Source organism: Falco biarmicus, chromosome 14 (genome assembly GCF_023638135.1).
Source record: "Falco biarmicus isolate bFalBia1 chromosome 14, bFalBia1.pri, whole genome shotgun sequence".
NCBI classification, from domain to species: domain Eukaryota; kingdom Metazoa; phylum Chordata; class Aves; order Falconiformes; family Falconidae; genus Falco; species Falco biarmicus.
In genome coordinates this window covers 1,963,392-1,985,181 of record NC_079301.1, presented here as the reverse complement: position 1 = coordinate 1,985,181, position 21,790 = coordinate 1,963,392, and the positions used below count along the sequence as shown (strand labels likewise).

Sequence of the window (21,790 nt, the reverse complement as noted above, 5' to 3'; positions counted from 1 at the left end):
CAGGTAGCTAAATGCCTGGATTTATACTGATTTTAAGAAGTAATTTTGCATACTTGATATTGTTCACATGCAGGAAACTTTGTTTCTCTCTGATAGCTCTACAGCTGTGTGAGTGAATCTCTGCTGTACGCTCAAGCTCTGTATGAGCGGTGCTGATCATGCTGTTTATAACAATTTTTTTTTGCTAAATGTCTATATTGCCTTATCTGGAGCAGCATGGTCAGCATTTCACATTGCTGAATCATGCCCTATGCTTACACAGGGCTTTATTGTGGTGTGGTGTTTTTAGCCCAGGTTGTGAGTGCATTACTACACAGGTACTGCACAAAACTGGTATGGAGAGTGACAGAGCAAGCTAGAATCGGTAATATTGATAAATGACAGGATGTCACTGTTAGAACATAGGATAATTTTTTTCCCTGGGACCTGTGTAAAATTTGTGAAAATATTTCCCAACCCAAGACTACATCTGTGCAGTGGAAAGCAATCCTCCCTGTGATACCTGTGTGCTGATCCGATGCTGTGCCACGGGACACCTCTATTTAAAGCACTTTAACCTACTCCCTAATGCAGCTCGTATTGATTTAGTACATGAAATAACACCTCCACTGCGTATCTGCTGCTAACTTTGCATTCTTCAAGTGTGCCATGTGGTTCTCAGACTCCTTGTGTAAGATCTCAATGCTCACTTTTGCCGAGATGGCTTTTCTGCCATCTCACTTCCAGAGATAACACAGCTTGATGCCAGCTTTGGAAGCAGCATAGTCCTTCCAGTGGTCAAAAGATTAATTTTCTACCATTAGCGTGAGGACACAGATTTTGTGCTATGGTTGAGTTTGAAATTAATGTGTAACATCCAAAACACCAAGTCTAGAAAGAGGTTTTCTTTTTCCCTTAGAGAAGATACCTGCCCTCTCTTCCTCTTTGGGCTGAGTGTGTGTTACAGTAGGAACAGTAAACAGATCACAACAGATAACAGTAACAGATTACAACAGTAAACAAACTCCTTCCAGCAAGGCATGGGAAACAGAAAATGTGAGGGTGAAAGAGGGACTGCAGACATGCATGCTGAAGGGAAGGGCAGTTGTGGAAGGCACAAGCGAAGACAGAAGGTGTTTTGGCAGCGCAGGTTCTGTCTTTGTCATCCTGTGCTGGAGAGAGAGATGGGAACTGGGAGAAACAAATTTATTGAATATGTTCAGTGGCAACTGCTTTGGTCTTATCTGTCTGTTGTGGTCTTAGGATGCTGAATCTCAGAAGTGATCTAGTGAGTAAGTTCCAAGAAAGGCATTCCATGACTGCAGAGACAGTTGAGGTTAATGATGCACTGCCTCAGAAGCAGCTGGGAGGATTTGTATGAAACGAGAAAAAGGAATGACTGGTTTCCCATGCTTATGGTTTCCAGGAAATTCTCCATGTGTGCTGGATGTACTCAGTTTGAGATCTACAGAACTTAAATTTAAATATTATTGCAGTTGATATATATATTTATAGAAGTCAGAGTAAATAAGCACACTCACACATACTGTTTTCCAGAAAAAACTTTCCTTTTTCATTATACACACACATGCACACACATACACACAGATACATAAAAGAACAAACAGTGCAAAACATGCATGTTGTTAAGTTCTCTACAATATTTATATTGGTCAAAATCCCCCAGGCAGAGAAAAGCTAGCACAGGAGTTTCTTAGGTACTGGACAGTGAAGTATTCTGGGAAAACATATGCACAGTGATCCTGAAGAGAAACCACCCGACTCTTTGCTTGCCCCAGTGTTTTAGGTGTGTGTGTCCTGTTGTTTTTGTATGGAAGTTAAACTTCAGAATCAAACCCACGAACAGCCGGCTGTGTTAAACACTATTTTTAAGTGAAGTGACATTTTCCAGAGGAAAAAAAAAAACAGGAATGGCACTATGCTTTGCTGTGAAATGTGCCCATTTTGTAGAGGTTAAAATCACTGTCTTAAATAGCAAGCTTAAGACTGTGTATCTTCTGCCCTCCCTTTCTCCCAACTCAGCAGGGTCCAAAACTCCACCAGCCCTTTCCATTGTGAGGACCTCCAGCAGACATAGACCTTTGCAGATGTCTGCATCTGCTCTGTCTACAGCTCTGCTCCGCAGTCCTTCACACATCTGTTGGTGCAAACTCACTATGTTTCACTTCTACAGAGAGGGGCAGAATAAGTTCTTATTAATATACCCAGATATTGACAGAACAAACAGGAAAAGGAGAAGATTCCAGCAGCTGAAATCGGTACCTAGGGAAAGGGATCTTTGACCGCTGCTGTGGGGCGTAAAAAATGTGTTTTGAGTAGATCTTCCTTGCTTTCTAGGCTTTTTGAGTGGATCATCTTGAATCTCCCAGAAACTTAATTTTCCAAACAAGTCATCTCTATAGTACAGCATCTTGGGGTTGGTTTGAGTTATGGTCCTTAGGAGTGAGTCAGAGAGTGAATGCACAGCTCATACCTACACAGGACTCTCAGGGGTAAGCTTGAGGTCAGCATTTAGAAGTTAAAATTACAGCTTTTCCAGCATTAGGGGGGAAAACAGGGCTTGGACTTGTAATCTTCTGAACAACAGCTCTGCCTTTTTCTTAAATTAATGCTGAGCAACATAATCTGCTACTGAAATGAGGACTGTTTTGTTTCTGTTCTTATTTGCGGTCTGTCCTTTTGGACATGGCAACGCTGCACTCGGGGAATGCTTGTTCCGCAGGCAGCAGAGGAGGGGGTGCCTTTCCCGACCCTTTCTGCAGGACTGTCACCTTTGTGCAGCTGGCCGCCGCATGGAGCGTGCGGCATGCGGGAGCATGGCAGTGGTGTGCCCAGCATGTACCGCTCTGCCTGTTCGGCTTGGCCTTTGCAGCCTGAGTTGGTGATATTTTGAGTATCTCCGTGCTGTGGGTGGGCTGTGGAAACAGCCTCAGCTGTTCCCCTCAGTTCCCTCACACCTTTTATTTTTTGCTTTCTCTAGAGGACTGCGTAGACACACTTTCACAGGAACCGCTGTTGTCTGTGGTTGTCCCTGTTCTGAGACATTTCCTAGATGGTAATTTCCTGCCCATTTTACAGCAAATCCATCTACTGGGAATGACATGGAGTGTTACTGGGGAGCTCTTTAGGGACACCGGCCTTCAAGAAGATCATCAGAGGTGCTGTATAAGCTTATCAGTGTGAAAGGTCCCCTTTTCCTTCACCAGCTGTTTGTCGGAGGGAAGCTCTCTGGGTTATACAGCTTGGTTTTGCTGGGTAAAGGGCAGGGAGGGAGAGCAGAGAGTCTCGCTCCATCATCCACACAGCACCTCAGGGAGAACTTCCTAACAATGTCACAGGGATTTTTGTAGAGAGACCTAGAGACTGAATCCATGCAGCAGGTCTGCAGCAAGCAAGCTTTGGAGGAACAGAGCCTCGCTGTCTGAGCAGCTCTGTGCTTGCACGTACAGCGCAGGAACTTTTCATCCTTCTTACTCAAGGAGCCAGCACACAACTTTTATATGTGACTTGTGCTGCCTCTTTGCCCTTGCATTTCATAAACTTGAGCCTGGGTAGTTAGCACTGATTTTACAAAGCTGGTGTAGATTTACGTTGTCCCACAAACACCTGGCATCTTTCATCTGATGTAGAGCCTGTTGTGTTACTACGAAAAGCCTGCTGTAAGAGGAGGGGCTTTCATGGTGGCTGTAATACTGGGCCCTGCTTTCTTCCCCCTATCATGACATCTACCATGAAAACTCACACTGGCATGGAATCTTGCAGATGTGTGCACATAAAAAGGTGAGCTTGGGCAGAGTGTTTTTCAGATTGCCTTTCAGAGCTTCAGCTTTGCAGCAAGGCAATGAGCTGCAAAGCTGGCGGCTAGCTTATAGTGAATGCATTGCATATGGAGGACTGGGGAATAGGAAGAGTGAACTGGCTGGGAGCAACAAATTCCTTGATTAATGCTGTATGTTTAGCATCTGAGAGGATTGCTGGGTCTGGTTTCTCAGCTTCAGCTAGATAAAGGCATCAACTTCTAATTAATTTGATTTTTGGTTTTAAACTCATAGTTCTGGTGTGTGCCATTTGCTAACAATAGCCCTTTGTCAGACACAGAAGGAACACTCAGCTGCACCTCAGCCAGAACTGTGAATCCACTTTTCTTTTACCACCATCACTCCTTCCATCTTGGCTTTACCAACATCTGAAAAATTACTCTTCCTCTCTCTGAATGCATAATTGGTTGGTTATACATAAACCGTAGAGCTTTACTTGGTATACCTGACCTAGAAAAAAAGACTAGTCAAGAACTATCCTACCAGATGTCTGTGTCAGTCAACATATGATCTCCATATAATTTATAAGGTATTAAATTACAAAATAATGAATCTTTTCAGTTAGCATTTTGGCACATGATGATGGTATTACATTTTATGTGAGAATATCGACCACAGCTCTTGCCCCATAAAACTGCAAACAGAAACTTGTAAGCATTGGCACTAGTTTCGCTTAGAAAAAGACACCCATTATGCTCGGATTACAGTTAAGCTATGTACGTTCAGCCTGGAGGTTGTCCAGTCACACGCAGTTCTTTCCCCTCTCTCTCCTTTAACATTTCCTTAAGAAGCCTAGTGGTTTCTAGGTTAGATTTTTTTTTTTTTCTTTTTTCCTTCTCTTGGATTTAACTAGAGGAAGGTCTGTGGGGCAGAAGGTCTTCCAGGATTCTTCCAAATGAGATATTCCTCTGCTGTCGGCTCTGAGGTGCTGGGCCAAATTCTGTTCTTGCTTACACTGGAGCAACTGAGCAGCCACCATGTGTGAAAACAGCCCTGTCCCACAAAGATCCCAAACCCCATGTAACTCGGGAATCTTCTTGCTTGCAAGTGGAAAGAAGCAGCTTTAATATCAGATTTACAAGCTGACAGTTATATGTTGCCTGTTGAGAGCAAGCTTTTTAATCTCTTTGTAAAACTGACGTAATAAGGGGGTTTGCCTTGGAGAACACTTACTCATGTACCATATTATTTTTCTTGCAAATAGGAAGATGGTTTTAAATGCGCCCTCAGCTTTTTAGTGATTCCCTCTCTCTCCCATCCCTAAAAACTGAGCTCTTGTTTCATTGCATACAATTTTTAACAAACAGTTAATGGTAGGGCAGTGGAACAGGGGTGTGCTGCCTCTTTTGCACAGCTTAGGACACGTCAAAGTTGTAGATGGTTTCACTCCCCCCTCTTCTTCATGTCACAGCGCAGTGGTGTGAAGGATACACCCAGGAAAACCCTGCCTGTATCGAAGCGGGTAAAATTCCTCTTGCCTCGCTTTGCATTTTGATGTGAAGTTATGGAAACAGCTTCTCTGAAATAGTTACATTTTATGGCAGGTGTTGAAACTGGCTCATCGGTCAAAGGAAATACGATTTTTAAGAAGCTCTCTAAACAGTTTGATTCAGGTCTGTATGGGAAGCAAAGTGGCACAGCACTTTGTGTATAGTTAAATGGCAAATACTGATGCTTCTTAAAATACAACTTATTGCTTCTGTTTGAGGCAAACCTTTCCCAGCTGCTGACAAATTCACTGTAATTGACTGTGCCCTTGTCCTGTCACATCTACCGCATGCCACCAACTAGTTTGGATGATCTGTCCTTGTTTTCATTTTGTTTCTGCTCCAAAGTGGTGTTGTCTGAGGATTTAATATACAGCAAAAACCTCCCAAGCCAGTCTTGTGTACACGTTTCTAGGAGATATAATAGTTTGGCTGCTCTCATACTCCCTGCGTATGAGTTGATCGTATAGTTTTCTGCAGTAGGAGCCAAAAGCCAGGGGCACTAGATAAGTGACAGTCATTTTAGGGCTGAAATAGAATGGTCTCTGGGGTCTGTCTTAGCTGTGGTAAGCAACTGGCTTTTTTATTCAAAGTGAATGTAGTGCTAAATAAATATTCCCATCAAAGCATTAACATTTTTTTGCAGCTGAATTCTCTTCACACTTCAAAAACCTCTGTTGCTTTAAGTAGCAATCACATTTGATGTGTAGCTCTCAACATCTTGTGAGGCTTGATCTGACAGACTTAAGATAAATAGTTGAGTGGAAAACATCTGTTCAATATTTTGTCTGCCTTTTTTTTTGGCAACATAGTCCTAGAAGTAGCTTTGTGCTGTACTGTGGAAAATGTAGCATACTGATCTAACAAGCTGTAACTTCATACTTTTTCAAGTTAAATTGTTTTTCTCATTTATCTGTCTTACACTTAAGAATGAATCAGCCTGTTAAGGTCAGTATTGCTTCAGATATGAAACAATGGCTGGAGAAATGAACCAGTAAAATGGTAAACTAGTAAAATGCAATGACATACAGAGAGTAAAATTTCCATATATTTCTATAATATATACCTATAAAAGAAATGCAGGACATGTAATAAATTAATTGAAAAACAAGAAAACATTGCTGTAACCAACTAAGAAAAGAGTGTGGCTAATTTGTTTTACTTACTCTTCTTCTGGAGTTAGTTTGAGACCCTCTAGTTTAATTAGTTGACTGTATAGCAAAAACCAGCAAGCAATCACTTACAAGATTTTCTCTTAATTACATGCTCTGACACCAACTGTCTGGAGCCAAACAAGCTCTTTAGTGAGGTCAGCCCTCTGCGGTTCTTCAGCCCTTCAGCTGCACTCGGTTTCCATAGGAGAGATTTGCCCTTGCAAGAGCTCTGGGGTTTCAGGCCCTTTCTTTCAGCTGAGTTTATAGTCTAGCCCTTACCAGAAATAGTCACTTATATTCTCCTGGGACATAAAAGCCCAGGTGTAACAGAGTAGCAATGAGCTCTTTACTTCTCCCTAGAGGTGGCATTTAGAATAAATTAAAAGACAGCTTAATCTGACAACAATGAAACTTCTTATTTCAAAACTGCATTATTAATTATTCTCTCCTCTTATTATTTTTGTTATCATCAAGGAACTGTTTTGCCTACTGTTACAACAATTATTTACACTTCAAACCTCTCCATACATTAAATTCAGCATGACTGTGTCTAGTAAAACCAGGATGTATACTCTAGCAGTGAAGTAAGGAAAAGCCAGAAGCTTTTATTATGCCTTTTTAAGCAAACATATTGTGTGAAGTTATTGAGTTAACATATGATGTGTCTCCAGAAGGCATGAAATATTGGTAGATATTGCTAAGAAAATTAATTTTTCTGTTTCCCAACTGGTCCCATGTCAACTGCTGGGGGAAAAAATGCCAAATGTTGGCACCTTCTGGTTAAAGAAGCTGTTCTATTCCCTCCTTAGTTGGCACGTATGTCGTTACCAATCCATAATCTCCAAAGGGAGATCCATAGGGATTTTTATATTTCATGTTCACCTGTTGCATCTGATGGGACCATCCCAGTGTAAGGATTTTTTTACCTGTGTAGTTATCCCCCAGGCAACTTTTCTTCATTAACACCACGTGTGAGCCCACATATTCTGAAACAACTATTTCACATATGGTGTTAATCAAAAGTTAATGGGGGCTAACTTCATGTGTAAACATCTCGCTAGAAATGCGATTCAGATGTTGGGTCCCCTCCATTCGTAATAGCCTGGTCACTTATTTCATCCTGTGGTGCTGGTAGCGCAGTCTTTGTTAGAGGTGTCTCAGTCTTGAAAAGAGAATCCATTTTTATCTGGGTTTTTATGTTGAAAGACTTCTGGAAGGATTCTGATGTGAAGTAATAGATGAAGGGGTCAAAGCAGCAGTTCATTGTTGCAATGCACAATGTGATTGGGTACAGTGTCCTCGCAAACCTCTCCAAGGAGCAATTTGCTATCGCTTGGGACCGCACAAGAGCATACAAGAAGAGTATGGAATTGTAAGGCACAAAGCACACAACAAAAATGGCCACGTGCACAATGATCATTTTCAATACTTTCTCTTTGTTTGTCCCAATCTGAGACAAGGTGGCAGGTTTCCGGAGAGTCCTGAGAACTAAAGAAGAGCATGTAAGGTTGAGTAGCAAAGGAATTATGAAACCTACCACTTCAATAAATATGGTGATCTTAGACAGATAGGTTTTCCAGATACGTTTGGAAAAACCTTCAAAACAGGTCGTGCTGGTGTTAGAAATGTTGGTTGTGGAGAACAAGGAAGCTGAAATTCCACCGCTGAGGACCAGTATCCAAACACCAGCACAGACTATGGCAGAATTTCTCCTGGTCCTGATGGTGCGAGATTGGAATGGATAGACGATAGCAAGGAAACGGTCAACACTAATGCAGGTGAGGAACAGCATGCTCCCATAGATGTTAGTGAGAAATGCTGTACCAGAAATCTTGCACAGGCTATCTCCAAAAGGCCAATGCCTGTTAAAATTATAAAAAATTTTAAAAGGCAAAGTGAACACAAAAAGCAAATCTGAAACAGCTAGGTTTGTCATGAAAATGGCTGTTTCACTTCGCATTTTCATCCGAAAGCAGAAAACAAAGAGGGAAGCACAGTTAGTAATCAAACCAAGGATGAAGACCACGCTGTACACTGCTCCATACAAGTTGTACTTAAAGGAATCATCTGTCAAACAGGTATGATTGTTGCTGTGGTTTCCCATGCCAAGTCTGTGATGTACTTCCAAAGAACTTCAAAGTCTACTTCAGTGACATCCATAAAACAAGACAGTGATCTCTTCTCTTCCTGAAGAAACACATTCCAGGAAGGTTGCTTGACACCATGCTACACCGCGTCTCTGTCACAAGTACTTTCATCCTGAAGGAGAGAGAGAAATAAATTACATTGGTCTTGCGACCTGCTATCACCTAAAGTGGCTGTGCAAGAGAACACGTACTCTTTCCTTTCCAAATGAATGGAGTACAAACAAGGCCAGTAATTAGTTTCCAAGGTAGTTTTTATAAATTCCACTATTATTGGGATTTTTCATATTTGAACACAGCAGTTACTGTACTCAGCCTTGCCTTTCCTTCCCCCATCACTCCCCCATCCTCCTGTTGGAAGGAGAGTGATTGCTAATTCCAACTTTCCACTTAGAAAGGTTTTTCTTTAAAATTTGAGATGGAATTGGCCCAGTGTGTTTGGAAACAAATGAAATCATGGACCCACAATTTTGCTCAGGTATAGAATCAAACAGTCTGAAATGTTCACCCAAACTTGAAACAAGAGGAGAAAGAAGCTGAAAGCTTTAGCGTTCACGTTTAACTGTGCAGAAATTAAAATTCTATGGGTTTTGGTTCAAAAGTATTAAAAAAAAAAAACCAAATCTGCATTAATAAAGTACTGCTTTGCCTTTTTTCTACTTGAAAATAGGAGCATCCTTACACATGTTTTCAAAGTGAAAAACTTAAATGTTGTATTTCAGAAGCGTTTTTCAAAAATACTTTCCAAAGTTATGCTTGCCACTTGGAAAATGTTGGTTTTTTCCTCCTTAAAAATTTATGCAAAAATGGTATTGCTTTCAACAGGACCTTTTTTTGCAAATGTAGAATGATTTGCAAAAAGGACTCTTCTAAGCTTTACCAGCAGCTTCATTTCACTTCTACTCTTTGTCACGATTCAGAACCTGAAATTTGGAAAAACTCATAAACTACATTCTTGTAAGACTTTGTCCCAATTCTGCAAGCTTTAGAGAAATACATATAAAGCACGCATGCTGTTTGTTGGACATAAGTGCTTTCTGAACTGCCTTGATGCTCTCTTATTGTTATTCTAAGAATTGTTGTTAAGGCCTGTGAGCATAAGCAGTTGGAAAATCTCCCTCGTTGGAGCAAAGAGGGTTTGTGAGTTGGAACGGGCACGGTAGTCAGTACATCTTGGAAATGTGGAGCGAAGCTGGGTAGCCAAGGGAAAGACCTTTGCCTTGTAAACTATAGCAAACCAAATGCGAAACAAAGATTGTAATCTAAGAAACGTTGCAGTAGTTACAACTATGGAGGAATTCAGACAGATGAAACCCTTGTTGAAGAGTAGGATCATTTCCAGAAAGCGATTCTCTGACAATGTAGTTTCAACAGCAAACGTAACTGAGTTGTGTTAAAGGCTGAAAGGCAACATATAAACAAACTGGGGAAGCAAGCATAGAATCAGGACAATTTGGGATGCAAACTGATGAAAATCAAATGCCTTCCATATGTTTTCCTACTGGAAAAGCTCATGCTGACAATTGTTCTTGCACACAGTCTGTCAGTGAGTCAGCTGGCAAAATGTCAAGTGTTAAGAAAGATGTAATAGCTGTTAGGTGCAGATCCTGCCCTCACCTGGGAGTGCCTGCACAACTGCAGGCTCCACAAAAACCAGTGCTTTTTAAGCAATAAGCAAGTTTAACAAACTTAACAAATAAGCAGGCAGCACCTTGCTTTTGCACCTTATAGATTAGCTGGATGTAAAGCAAAAGAGCAGGAAGGGAGGATCCCCAGCTCTCACTCCTCAGAAAGATGACTTTCAAATTACTGGAACTTTTTAACATCCAAAAAGATGACTTGGAACTATCAGGTCTCTCCTGTCAGGGGGGGTTCACGCTCTACACAGGCCAGGGCAGCATCAAGACTGGGGCAGCAAAGTGGTGCTCCGTGGTTTGCTGTGCTGGTTGTGTTTGCTCTGCATGCCTTGAACTACTGCAATTCCCTGTGATTTGCGTAGGCTGGTTTAGTACACGCTCTTCACCCAGCTTTGTAAATTCTTCCTTCATTTTAGTTGCATTTTGAGTTACACATTTGCAATACCCTGCCTTAGCAAATGTCCAAACCAGAAGTAGATATGCCCTTATCTGATTGCTGATGATTTTGTGGCAATGGTAGAGCCAATCCGTGTCAGGGCCTTCCCTACAGCATACGTACGCAGGCTCTTCATTGTGCAAACCTTACAAGGTGCTGGGGACAGCCAGGCAGAGTAGGGAACACACTGTGTAGGGGAGCAAAACCTTCCCTGCACCCTTCTGTGCTTTTTGCGCTCATCTCAGTGGTTTTTTCCTACTAAATTTGTGGCTAAATGAACCTTATTGTGAAATGCTCTTAAAAAGATACCAAACATTTAAACTTATGATAAGGATAGTAGTAAAATCTCAAAGGTGCACTTTCTTTGAATGCTTGGTAATCTAAATAAGCAAAGGTCTCACCTACAAGTTGAAATGCCTTTAAGCAAGAACTCGGTCAGATTCAAAAGCACATATGAGCTCCAACAGGAATAGATGAGCCTCTTAGCTTAACCCTCAGCCTAATGCATTTAATTCTTGGCTTGTAAATCCCTTTCAGTAAAGAAAGAGACTGCATGTTATCTCCATCAGGAGCAATTTTTGTTTATGCTGCAATGTAACCTCCATAAGTAGATAGTTTCCTTCTGCAGTGAGTAAAAACCACGTGTGCCAGACTCTCCTGGTCCAGGCTTTGTGTCTGGGTCGTAACAGGGGAGGTTTCAGAGGGACTGGGTGTCTAAAACCTTACATATCCACGTCCCTGGGAGGTGGATGGAAACCCCACTTTCCAGTCTGTGTGCACAGTCCAGGATTTTGGCTGTTCCTCAAAACACAGCCTGACGCAGCAGGTTTGAAAGGCAGCTTTCAGATGCTTACCTTTACTATTGACATAAGTGGTTGTTGCCAGCAGCCTGACCCAGATACTCATTGCACAGGAGAAAAGATGCTTGATCACATGATTCTTTTTTCCCTGCTCTGCATCAGACAGCCACAAGGTCAAACGCCAGTTTTTTCTGGTGTATAAGTCTGCAGGAATTGCCTGCCAGCTATCATCTAGCTAAGTTATGGTCTTTAAAATATAGGCCCATGTTGTTTATGTATCTAACACTGAGGTGTTTAAACAAGCTGATAAGTTGCTTTGAAACTCAGCCATGTGCTTTAAATTCTGTAGTATGAGTTACACGTTCAGTTTTCTGAATGTAAAATCCACTTTCCTTCCTCTTCACTAAGGATTAAAGCAATAGGATGCTCTTTATGTATGTAACGTTCACTACTGCTATTAACTTGGGGGGGGGGGGGCAATACATTTTAAGATGGTGAAAACCACTTTACTGTTCTGTATTTCAGGCCAAGACTTTTAATCCTGTATCTACAACGGGGCAGTGCATGAGGGGAGGAATGTATTTAGCTGTGGTCAGAAGTGGTACCATAACCCAACATACAGCCTGTTTAGTGTGGTAATACTGAAATAAAATAATATTAAATAATATATAAAAATAATAAACTAGTGAATAAGAATATCTCGTAGCAGGGATGGTACAAGCAAACCTACAGCAGCTGTCACTTAGGTAACCCTGTTATTCTCAGAGTTATGAAGTGGGGTTCAGCAGAGTAGCTGGCAGGGTTTGCTACCACTTGCCTTTTATTGTAGAAATATCCCTGGTTTCTATGTACTGAAAATAAAGGAAAACTTCTACGTATCGCTTCCTATGCTGCACAAGTATCCTGTTTACAATTCTTTCATTTCCTCCTCCTGGCACCCCAAGAAATCTTCAAAACAGCCAGCTTGCAGCTTAATTCAGATCAACCATTTGTTAGCACAGAAAATTACTGCAGGTAAAAACCACACTTTAAAATCAGATTCTGTAATTCTGTTAAACCCTTTCTTTCTGCTCATGCACATCCCATCCTCCACAAATCTACCAAATTGAGGTCAGAAAAAAAGTGTGATGTTTGGGACTGATGTTCTCATATGCGCACATTTTCTTATTGTCATATCAGATGTTAAGATGAATGTAACTTTATCAGTCTGAATATGTAGGACATCCTGTGTGTGGGTTCATTTAAATAACTAAACACTGTAACACCTTTCCTTGTGGAGTCTGATACAGACTAAATGTGAAAACCTTTTAAATCTGAAGGATCCCTTTCTAGATTATCACTATGTGTATCCAGGTTATCTCTGAATCTTGAGATGCAAAGGTTTTGTAGGTATGGAAGCCAAAAACTGATGCACCAAAAAGTGGGAATATCGGGTTTGGGAGGGGTTTCTCTGGGTTTTTTCCAGAAATATCTCTAGGTTGTGGCAGCACTTGTTGTGTTTTGATATGGTCTCACCCTGACCTTGGAAATAAATCAGTATTTTCCTTGGGCACAGCATGCACTTTATGCCTTCTCTTGACAAGAACTGCATTCATTAGGGGGTTTTCACTTCACTGTTACTCAGGCAGTGCAATGATTGTATGATGTATAACTCATCCCCAGCACTGAGCCCAAGGTTATGACTTTGCAACCACAAACTCTCATTTCTTCAGTATCTTGGGTTTTATTTCCCTTCTTCATGTCCCTTTATTTACGCAGAACGTTCAAAAAAGATTTTGTTAGGTTGGGGGTGGGGTGAGGTAGGTGGGTGTGTTTCATTTTTTGGAAGATGTTTGCATAGATGATAATTCTCCATAGGACTATAGGACCTGGATTCTTCCAGACTGGTATGAGTAGTATAGGTCAGGTGAGATACACTGCAAAAGTGTAAATATGGACTTAACAGATAAACAAACTTTTTCTACCTGAAAAAGTAAATATTTCTGACAGTTCTGTGGCAGTGCTAAATAGCAACCATAACACCACCAAACTATTGTTTCTAAAGGCTTACAAGTGTTCGCTTGAAAACCACAAAATGTGAATTCGGAGAAAGCAAAGAGGAAAACGCAATAAAACCGTTTTGCCACCAAGTTCCCCGCTGCTTTGCTACTCCTACAATACCACAGTGCTTGTAATGGGACCTCCACTTAATAATACTTTCTTCTTTTCTTTTTTCACTAGTTATTTTTGGTTGCAAAGAACTCTCAGCAGAAAGCAGTTATAAGAACAAACCTCCAGGTTGGGAGAATCTGGTAGCTGGCTTTTCCCTTCTTGAGGCTGACAGGGCATTAACTGTGCTGCACAGTGCTGCTGCTCCTTTTTCCTGGTGCCAGCAGTGTGGGCTTATGGAAAACTGTACCAGGAACAGCAGGTGCTGCTGGACCCCGCTGCTGCTGCAGGGATGTGGCTGGGAACGGGAGGTGGCTTGGGACACCAAGTTTGGGCTTGGCTTTTAAACCAACCCGCTTGGCAAGTTGCTGTGAACTCTCCATCCTCCCCAGAGCTTCTTGCAGTTTCACAGTAACCTTCGCCTATGTTTCTTCCCTGGTGTGGTAGGAGCAGGAGTAAGGGTGGGATTAGACAGTGGGAAATGAAGCAGCTGCCTGTAAACAAAGCGCTATAGACTATAGGAAGCAATGGAAAGTAGAAATGTTTTAATCTCTTTCATTTACTAATCCTAAAAGTGATGTATTTGAGAACAGTAGGAAAGAAGTAGACAGAAGTGTGACTTTGAAGTCCAGCAAAGGTTTCCTAGCTTCAAAGAGCCATTCTTCCCTGTGTCTTACCAGAGCGAATGCCTAGCCGTTATGCTGGGCAGAAGGGGGGCGTTTTCTGATGAGTAGCATAAAAGACAAGGCAGGAGGACTCTTATTCATGGCTTTTACACTTATTGTGCAAGGGTCTTCAATACCACCGTGCTTTCCTGCCCTGGTGTTTGCTGTGGGTGTAATAATGTCTCCTGCACCTGGTAGGAAGGTGAAACCCTTGAGTTACTCCTGATAGTTTCTGTCAGTCAGGTTTTACCGTCTGCTTTTCAAATTCTCTTTGATAGAAGAAAAACAAAACATGGGAGCCCATGAGGCATTTCCCCTCACTCATCCACCAAGGGCGATCCCAGGGACCTGCTGGAACCAGGTGAGAGTCACCGGCAGCTCCTTTCCTTCCTGCCTTGGTGGCTTTGGCTCTCCAGGAACCAGACCCTTCAAGTTCAACAGCTACTTTCTCTTGCCAGTGAGTCAGCGAACGAATTGCAGCAGGACCCCAATTTAATTCTTCCCCTAGGCTCAGGTTTCCATTTCCCTACTCTGTCTATCAGACCTAATCTTAAAGGTGTTCTCCTTTTTTTATTTTTTTTTTTTAATTGGTCAGCACTGCCATTGTCTCCTAACTGTCCTCTGAGACTTACAAAGCATTTCCTGCTCATGGTGACTTCTCTGTGCTGTATCTGTTTTGTATTGAGCTAATTAAAATGTTTCCTTCTGAAGAGAATAGTGAACTGACTTACCCCATATTCAGACACTGATCCTCAGGGCATGACTCTCTTTTTGTTTTCACTGAGAATGTCTCTCTCCATTTACATCACCCCTTTAACCCTTGATGTGCTTTGGGCTTCCCCATCCACTACGGCATTCAGAGGGTCTGATCCACAGCTCAGAAATGATGGAATTTGCCCCAAACTTCCCAGCAAAGTTGGTATTTTACTCTTGTGAGAGGGACTTTTTTGCTTGCAAAAGAACCTTAGTCTGATGCTGGAGCCCTGTAGGAATGTTGCTTGTTTTGACCCTCAGCTGTCTCACTAAGGGGAGATTGCATTATAATAGCTTTGCTCGATTCAACAGAGATCCCAGCAAGAGAAGATTTAGATGCAAAGAAAAAACTGATGGAAAAGCAGAGTTACACTGTTTGTCCAGGTTGTTTTCACTCAGGAGTAGAAGCTGGTATTGGAGGTAGCTGCATCTTTGATGTAACCCTGTTTATTTACAAAGTGTGGTTAAGAAAAAAAATAAAAAAATAAGAGAGTCCTGTTTCCCTGAACCACTGGGGAATCCAACAACAGGACTCAGTTTATTTGCTTACAGTTCCAGTCAGCATCCTGCCCAAAAAGCTTCCTTTCTTTGCTTTCTCTGACACAATTTCCAGTAATTCCTTGGTGATCACTTGGCTTTTTGGTTCCTTGTTGCCTTTACTCACAAGGCGCCTGCAGCCACATGAAGCCCCCCTTTCACCCGAGCCTTTTTGACTGCTCTCAAAGGCTGTGGCTCAGGGGCCGGTTCCTCTGCAGTCCCTTTGCTGAAGCAGGAGCACTGAACTTTCACCTCTGTTTATCCAAAAATTATAGGCTTTTTCCTTCCCTTTGCATACATTAGTACCGACAAGCCTCCATCCAGCTGCCAGCACCACAGTATGAACACCTATTTCAGCTTTTGCAATCTAAACTGGGTGCACAGAGGTGTGGCCAATTTCCTTGCGGGTGCTGAGCACAGTCCTTCAGTGGGGCAGAAGGCAATCTGTACTCTGCTCTGCTGCTCAGGACCTTGAAGGACCTGTGCTCTGCATTTAACTGGAGGAGCTGATAAAACAATGCTTTCTTCTCTGATACTGCTTTATTCCGAGGGGGAAAGGTTTGAGAACTCTTCTGACAGCAGTATGGACTGGGTGGGTGTTGCCAGCCTTAGTTTCATTTGCTCCAGTGGTCTGGCCTGTGAGTGCTGGAGATGCACGGTCCCTGCCCAGAGCTGCTGCGCTCCCCGTTCTCCTTGGTGCACGTTTCTCAGCAAGAAATACGGAAGTATGGCTGGGGTCTTCATGTATTCTTCCTCACCTCCCCTCTAGGGAAAAACATTAAGGTCTAGAAAAATATTCAGTGGTGTGTAATGAAATGATGCATGAGCAAGTGCAGCACACAGCTATGCTTTTTCTCAGTAAGAACTACTACCAAGGGTAAATTTGCACTAGCGTGTTAAATAAGAGATGACTTTGCAATGCAAAAATAGCACATCTCAGCCAGTGAGTGATGTTTCTTAGAAATCAGGTTTCTAATAATGAGATGAGAGAAGAGGAATGATGTTTTGGCATTGTATAAAGGATGCTGCTTTTACTGCTAAATACAGTAATTTCCATTTACCGTGTAAAAGCAAATACATGCTGGAGAGGAAGACTGTGTTATCCTCAGGTTCAAGAAATTAAAATGGGAGTATTATTAGATGAAAATAAGAGATTCTGCTGTGGCTGTCTATTTACAGGCATAATAGATATTCAAAATATTATGAGATCATGCTATGTACAGAGAAAGCAATCTGTGCTGTTGCTAACGTGCACTTTTGTCTTGGGGTTAGGGACTGATGAAAGTCCCTCAATTTCATTTGCCAAGATAGAGACTTTCCTTTTTCTGTAAAACCAAACCATTAGAAATAATTCAGAAAACTTTCCTTGTAGCTGGGGTCAGCTAAGGCTAGTTTGGCTCCAAAGCAGTTGTGAATCTTTACCCCCTTTTATAGGACTGAACTGGGAAGATGGTGCGTTAGAGGAAGTCTTGCAGGGCCACTGTCCTTGTGAATAAAGAACTCCTCTTTTCAAGGAGAGAATTTGCCTTTTGTGAAAGGTGGTGGCTCCCCTTCCCTGAGACTAAATCGGATCCTTATTTATGGAGGAGGAGCAACTTGTGAAGGAGCGGAGTGAGTCTCTGCACGCACGCTTGACCTGGAAAGACCTGTTAAGGTTGGATGTGTGCTCCAGGAGCCATCCTCACTCACCTCAGCCTGTGGACAGGATGGCTCACCGGTGTCTCATTTGTGATCCTGGAGCACTGTGGGACAATCAAGCTAGGACCACCACATCAGCCGTGTACATCTGGCCAGCAACACTCAGACATCGGTAAATCAAATATGTTTTAACCAGAGTTAGCTGCAGCCTGCACAAATACTTTACAGACACTGGCATAAATGCGTATGGCTGCAGGCAGCCATGCTGTTAAGTGCCAAGGCAGTACCAGGATACCTGAGTCCCAAAGTGTTTTGCCATTTACTGCTCTCCCCAGAGAGCAATTTTCTCTCGCCTTCCATTCCAGAAGTAACACGCTCCCCTATGTTGCACCCCTTCCCCAGGATCTGGCCCAAGGTTGGGGTAAAACTGCATTAATTCCTGCTCTTGTGCTCCAGCCATGAGGTCACAGGCTGGAGGAGGGCAACCATCTTACAGCTGGGAGTGCATCCTCTCTCTGGCACGAGCTGCAGCGTTTGGGATCGCCTGCCTCTCAGAAAACTGGGAGGAGCAGGTTTTCACATTTTTTTTGGTCTCATTACAATACCCTGAATGAAAGTGAATGGGTAGTTGCATTCAGGCCTTAGTTCTGTTTGTCTGTCTGTGTACCAGCTGAGGTCCTAACTCCAGAATTCGAAAGACGCTGATTTTTATCAGTTGACCTAACCCTATTTAAACACATCTCGCTTTTAGTCTCAAAGGTTTAAAGTGAAATGTATGCTCAGCCTCCCCCTCCCTCCCTCCCATTTTTTCAGGATTTTCTTCTGAAATTCAGAGGCTTTGAACCTTCTCAAGTACCAAGGTTGGTTCCCTGCCTGTTTTATTTTAGCTTTCAGAATGCTAGTAAGGGAAAGAAGATGGAAAAGTGCTGCAAAGCAGGGAATATCCTTATCACTGACCTGTGAACTTTGCACTTCCCATCCGCTGGGTTTCACTGTTCTGTTCATAAAGGGGAGTAATACAAAAACACACAATTGTGTCCTCTCAAGCAAAGATTAAGGACTGTCGTTAACCCCCCCCCCCCCCCCCAAGGTTTCTTGCAAATTCTTCCACAGTGGGCTTATATTGTGTTAAATCCTATTTCTTCCGAACAGCTGCATCTTTAGATATTGTTCATAATTCATTGTACTTTTGACACCAGATTTTCTATCTGCTTATAGCTGTATTTGAATTTTTCTTCTGGAATTTTGCCACTGAGCTTAAAAGGAGTAGATTTTAGACATAAATGAAAGGCAAAGTGATAAATAAAACTTCTAGGTTTTGCAGTACAAAATATATGTTATTTACTAACTTTTAATATAGTTTGCAGGAACCAGATCTCACATTACATGTAAATTAATGACAAAGCTGAAAGCATGCATTATTGTAAGCTGCAAGCCTTAAGTTTATGCCACATTCATATACAACTCTTTCTTAAGCCTACGTTAGTGTCTTTATGATGCTGACTTAAAAAAAAAAAACAACAAAAAAACCCAAAACCCTAAGGGATATTTTTCACAAATCTGAAACAAACAACAGGGATGGAAAAGTCCTTAACTTGTCATCTGCAGTGACACAATGAGAATTACGATGTGAATTATAACGATTTCCACTGCAACAGTTTGGAGGAGTAGCTCATGTAGTAATTACTTTGCAAAAACTCGGAGATCATCTTTCTCACTTTAAACAGAAACATTCGCCTCTCCCATCCCAACCACAGCACAGCTCAAGTAAGAAGAATGAGATCTGCCTGTATAGAAAAAACAGTGCTAATCTCCATTGAAATGTACAACTCGAGCCCATCCCCGGCTCGTTTTATCCCACGGACGTCTCCGAGCCTTCAGATTTCAGAAAACGCTACAACCCATTTTTTTTCAGAGCTGACATTAAATCCGGATGCTTTTCTGCTGAGGTAGAAAGCGAGGAACCAGAAACTTACCGGGGCAGAGCGGTCGGGGAGCCCATGCCCGCAGTGGCGGATCTCAGCCCGAGCCCCCCCTGCCAGCCCCCATTCCTCCTCCTTCTGTCGGCGGAATCGAGCCGCTCGGGACCGGGGTGCTCGGCCGGCGGAGAGGTCGCCCGTTCATCTTCAAAAGCCACAGCGCCCGGCAGCTGCCGGCCTCCCTTTGTTCGGGGAGGAAACAGAACTGCTGAACGCTGCAGCCATCGTGTCTTGGGAAACAGGACACAAGAATGGGCCCAATGTCTGGGCAGGGTCTGTGGGCAGGGGGAACCCCTGGGGGTCTCGGTAGGAAACGCTTTTCCATTGGGCAGGGGCGTGTTACCCGCGCCTGAGCCCGCCCCGCGCCCGCCGCCGCGCTGCCTTCCCGGCCGGAGCCTTGCCCGGCTCTAGCTCCCGGCTCCGGCTCCGGCCCACAGCTCCGGCTCCCGGCTGCGGCTCCCGGCACCCGGGCAGCCGGCGGTGGCAGCGCGGATTGCCTGAGCCCTTAGCTGGGCCCGCAGCCTGCGGAGCGTGCCCGCGCCCCCGCGCCGGGGTGGTCACGGGCAGGGGGAAGCTGCTGCTTCAGGCACAGATTTTCCTTTGCATGGCTGTAATTGTTTTTCCTTCTAATTAAAAAAGTGAGGAGGAGAGGGGGGAGCTGGGAAGCAGGAAAACATTGGGTAGGACTGGGAAGCTGCAAAGCAAAGCTGGCCATAGGAATAAAATATATTTCTTAACAGACTTAGAAAGGGATTGGGTTTTAGGTTGGAGTTTGTTGTTTGGGGTAGGTTTTTTGTTGTTTTTTGATTTCTCACAGGAGCTGACTAGAACAGTCTGGACTCTTGTCCCCTAGCAGTTTGCTCTGAAAGCCCTGGGCTCCTGCTGGAAAATCTATAGGCATTCAAATGTTTAGGGACACAATTACGAATACTCCAGGGAAGTGTGGCTGCTCTTGCCTTTGTAGCTCGCCCTGAGAGCTGCTGCTGCTGCCTTTCAGTGGATCTGCCTTCCAGCAGAGCCACTAGCTAAAAGCTATTTATCACTTACCTTTAATATCAGCCCTTCAGCTAGGGAAGAGGATCTTCTGGCAGCAAGAGTAACACAGCGGACGGCTTATTTGCCTCAGCCTGTTTATGCTGTGGAGCAGCTGGTGCCCTTTTATTTCTTTTTCAGCCCTCTCTAGTTCCATAGGTTTGAAATCCTGAGTCTGCTTTTAAAGCCCAGCCTCCTACCTAACGTGTCTTGCTCACATTGTGTTTGTCTCTCCTTTTCCTCCACTCTTCTTGGCTGTTCCCACAGGCAGCCAAGGCTAGTAAACAACTCGCTGTGAAGCTGGAACTAATGTTATTCCTTGGGCTGGTGCAGTGGGCTCGGACTCGCTTCTGCAGCATGCCCAGCTGCCACAGGCTTTTATCCAGTCGATGCGAGTAACTTCCTGAATATCTCATATAACAGCCTAACTCCAGTCTGCAAAACCTCATCCTCTGAGGGCTCACAGTTTAAAAACACAAGTGTGGATTTGGATTGAAAATGGTGAAGGTGCAGATGTTTCCTGCTCCTAATGGCCAAAGGTCCCTTTTCCCTTTTTCGACTGGTAAAGATGGCAATCTGGGTAAATTGTGAAGGGATGGCCAAAGACATCAGCCATCACCATCACCCATGTACAAACGTGGGGGTGAATATGGGGGCTGGCAGAAGGCTCAAGATGCAAAATCCACCAGTATCGCCAGTAAACTCGCATACAGAAATCAGTTTTGGCTCTTTGTGGCTTGTGGGCATTTTCAGGCTGGCTGCATGGAAATCCTGATCCCTCAGGCATAATGCAACTTCTTTTCACTCCCCGGGGCCCATTCTTATAGGTCTGTGAGTGTTCTCAGTGAGGACCAATTAAACACCAACTCTGCATTTGAAATCGCCCTTTTTAGGGAAAGAAGTGTGGTTTGGGTGGTTTGAAGCTGGACGTACTGATGCAGATTAGAGTGAGCATACTGAAACCCTTTGCAGATTAACGTTATGTGCCTCAGCCCCCAAAACTACCAGCTGATGGGCAAACCCATTAGAAGGGAGAATGATTACTCCTTGGAGATTTAATACAGCAAAAATCTTAAACCAAAAATTCTCTTCTTCTTACAGTATTTAGCCAGAATGTGGCAACTGTGCCAATTTTGCTGCTGTTGGAATGTAAATAGGCAGCTGTACCTACCTGGGAAGTTTGCTTTCTCTCTAGAGTTATTGGTTTAATTAAACACTCCTAACAAAAGTCTTCAGCTGTTGTGAACTTGGAGGGCTCTCAGGAACTCCTTACCTCTAACCTAACAGGAGACTGGGGGTGGTATTTTTGCTGGTTATGGACTCCATCCTTCTAAACCATCGTAGTGGTTCCAACTTCATATCCATCCATGGTTGCCATTGAATTCAAAAACATCTCTAGTGAGCAGGTTTTTCAGTCATCTGTGACTTGGGGTTTTTTCTTTTAAAAGGAGCATCTTTTTCTGCTAGCTATAGTCAAAACTAGAAGTTGGAAAAGTAGAATCTCTAGATTGACCCGTGATGCTAATCTCCAGCCTCTAGAGATCATTAAAAAAAAAAAAAAA

General features: G+C 43.1%; 1 protein-coding gene across 2 annotated transcripts; it reads right to left on the bottom strand.

Annotated features, from left to right (window-relative positions):
- Positions 1 to 7,324: 7,324 nt before the first annotated feature.
- On the bottom strand, positions 7,325 to 20,528 carry LPAR4 (lysophosphatidic acid receptor 4). Of its 2 annotated transcripts, none has more exons than XM_056359840.1 (2): positions 20,244 to 20,528; positions 7,325 to 8,718 (listed from the first exon to the last, which is right to left on the bottom strand). In XM_056359840.1, the coding sequence occupies exon 2, from the start codon at positions 8,561 to 8,563 to the stop codon at positions 7,517 to 7,519; it is 1,047 nt and encodes a 348-aa protein (XP_056215815.1). In that variant the 5' UTR covers positions 8,564 to 8,718; positions 20,244 to 20,528; the 3' UTR covers positions 7,325 to 7,516. The 2 variants fall into 2 exon arrangements, with proteins under 2 accessions (XP_056215815.1, XP_056215814.1); XM_056359839.1 differs by lacking the exon at positions 20,244 to 20,528 and adding an exon at positions 19,194 to 19,678.
- Positions 20,529 to 21,790: the final 1,262 nt, after the last annotated feature.

Bases quoted from the DNA above. Each gene is read 5' to 3' on its own strand.
- LPAR4 (XM_056359840.1), bottom strand. From the start codon at position 8,563: ATGGGAAACCACAGCAACAATCATACCTGTTTGACAGATGATTCCTTT.